This window comes from Condylura cristata, unplaced genomic scaffold (genome assembly GCF_000260355.1).
Source record: "Condylura cristata isolate star-nosed mole 26May11 unplaced genomic scaffold, ConCri1.0 scaffold00040, whole genome shotgun sequence".
Lineage (NCBI taxonomy): Eukaryota > Metazoa > Chordata > Mammalia > Eulipotyphla > Talpidae > Condylura > Condylura cristata.
The window spans coordinates 2,121,849-2,123,454 of record NW_004567141.1 but is presented as its reverse complement, the minus strand read 5'-3'; the positions used below and the strand labels follow the sequence as shown (position 1 = coordinate 2,123,454).

Sequence of the window (1,606 nt, the reverse complement as noted above, 5' to 3'; positions counted from 1 at the left end):
CTGGCTCAAGTCATTCCTCCAGTTCTAGAGAAGGATCTAGTCCAGGTAGGTCCTCTGGATCTAGAAAACATGGGTCTGGCTCAGGTCAATCCTCTAGCTCTAGACAACATGGGTCTGGCTCAGGTCATTCCTCTGGTTCTAGAGAAGGGTCCAGCTCAGGTCATTCAGCTGGTGCTGGCCAACATGAGTCTGGATCAGGAAAACATGAATCTGGCTCAGGACAATCCTCTGGCTCTAGAAAACATAGGTCTGGCTCAGGTCATTCCTCTAGTTCTAGAGAAGGTTCTAGCCCAGGTCAGTCCTCTGGATCTAGACAACACAGATCTGGCTCAGGTCACTGCTCTGGTTCTAGAGAAGGTTCTAGCTCAGGTCAGTCCTCTGGTGCTGGCCAACGTGAGTCTGGATCAGGTAAACATAAATCTGGCTCAGAAAAATCCTCTGGCTCTACTAGCTCTAAACAACACGTATCTGGCTCAGGTCAATTCTCTGGCCATAGCCAGTCTGGCTCAGGTCAGCCTTTTGGCTCTGAAAAACATAGGTTTGGTCAAGGTCAGAACTCTGGTGCCAGCCAACATGGATCTGAGTTAGGTCAAAATGAATCTGGATTAAGTCAGTCTTCTGGTTCTGGACATACCAGGTCAGGCTCAGGTCAGTCTTCTGGTGTCAGCCAACAGGTGTCTGGTTCAGAACACCATGTACCTAGTTCAGGTCAGTCCACTAAAAAACATGGGTCTGGCATAGGTCAATCCTGCGGCCATGGCCAAAATGTATCAAGCTCAGGTCAGTCCACAGCTTCTAGAAAACAAAGTTCTGGTACAGGACAGTCTTTTGGTATTGACAAAGAAGGGTGTGGTTCAAGTGAGTCCTCTGGTATTGCACAAAAAGGATTAAGCTCAAATCAGTCATCTGGGACTGGACAAAAGCAATTTCACTCTGGTAAAACTTCTGGAACTAGACAACATCAATCAAATACAGGAAAGTTATCTGAACCTGATCAACAGGAGATAGGCTCAGGACAATCCACTAGTGATAGACAAAATGAACCGAGTACAGGAAATTCAAATTTTGGCCAATCTGGCTGTAGCTCAAGTCAATCCCTGAGAGATAGCCCAAATAGTATTACATCAAGTCAGCCGACAAAAAGAGGACATAATAGGAAAAGAGACACAAGACAATCTGACTCAACTCATGGACAAAACACAAATTTAGGAACAACTGCAACTGGAAAGAACAAATTCAGTCATAATGACTCCAGTGACAGTGAGGGCCATTCTGGAGATTCAGAGACATACTCAAGGTCCCCCCAAGGACATGCAGGAGACTATCAGGGAGAGTCAGCATCGACAGGTAGGGCCACACAAGGAAAGATTCATGGACAATCAGGAGATAGAACTAGACATTCTCATGCTCCTCAGGGACAGAAGCCACTTTCAGGGTCCACTTCAAGAGGAAGGAGCGCATCCAGTCACAGCGAGTGCAGCGACAGTGAGGGCCACTCTGGAGCCTCACAGACACACTCAGGGTCCACCCATGGCCATGCAGGTGCTCATCAGGGAGCGTCGGCATCGACAGGTAGCGGCAGACAGGGAAGCACTCACGGGCAGTC

General features: G+C 48.0%; 1 protein-coding gene across 1 annotated transcript in view; it reads left to right on the top strand.

Moving 5' to 3' along the window:
- Positions 1-588, top strand: part of FLG2 (filaggrin family member 2) — a 4,490-nt gene extending 3,902 nt beyond the window's left edge. The window contains exon 4 of the mRNA XM_012733250.1: positions 124-588. Coding sequence (XP_012588704.1) covers positions 124-588 — 465 coding nt within the window. The remainder of the gene's footprint in view (positions 1-123) is intronic.
- The last annotated feature ends 1,018 nt before the right edge of the window (positions 589-1,606 follow it).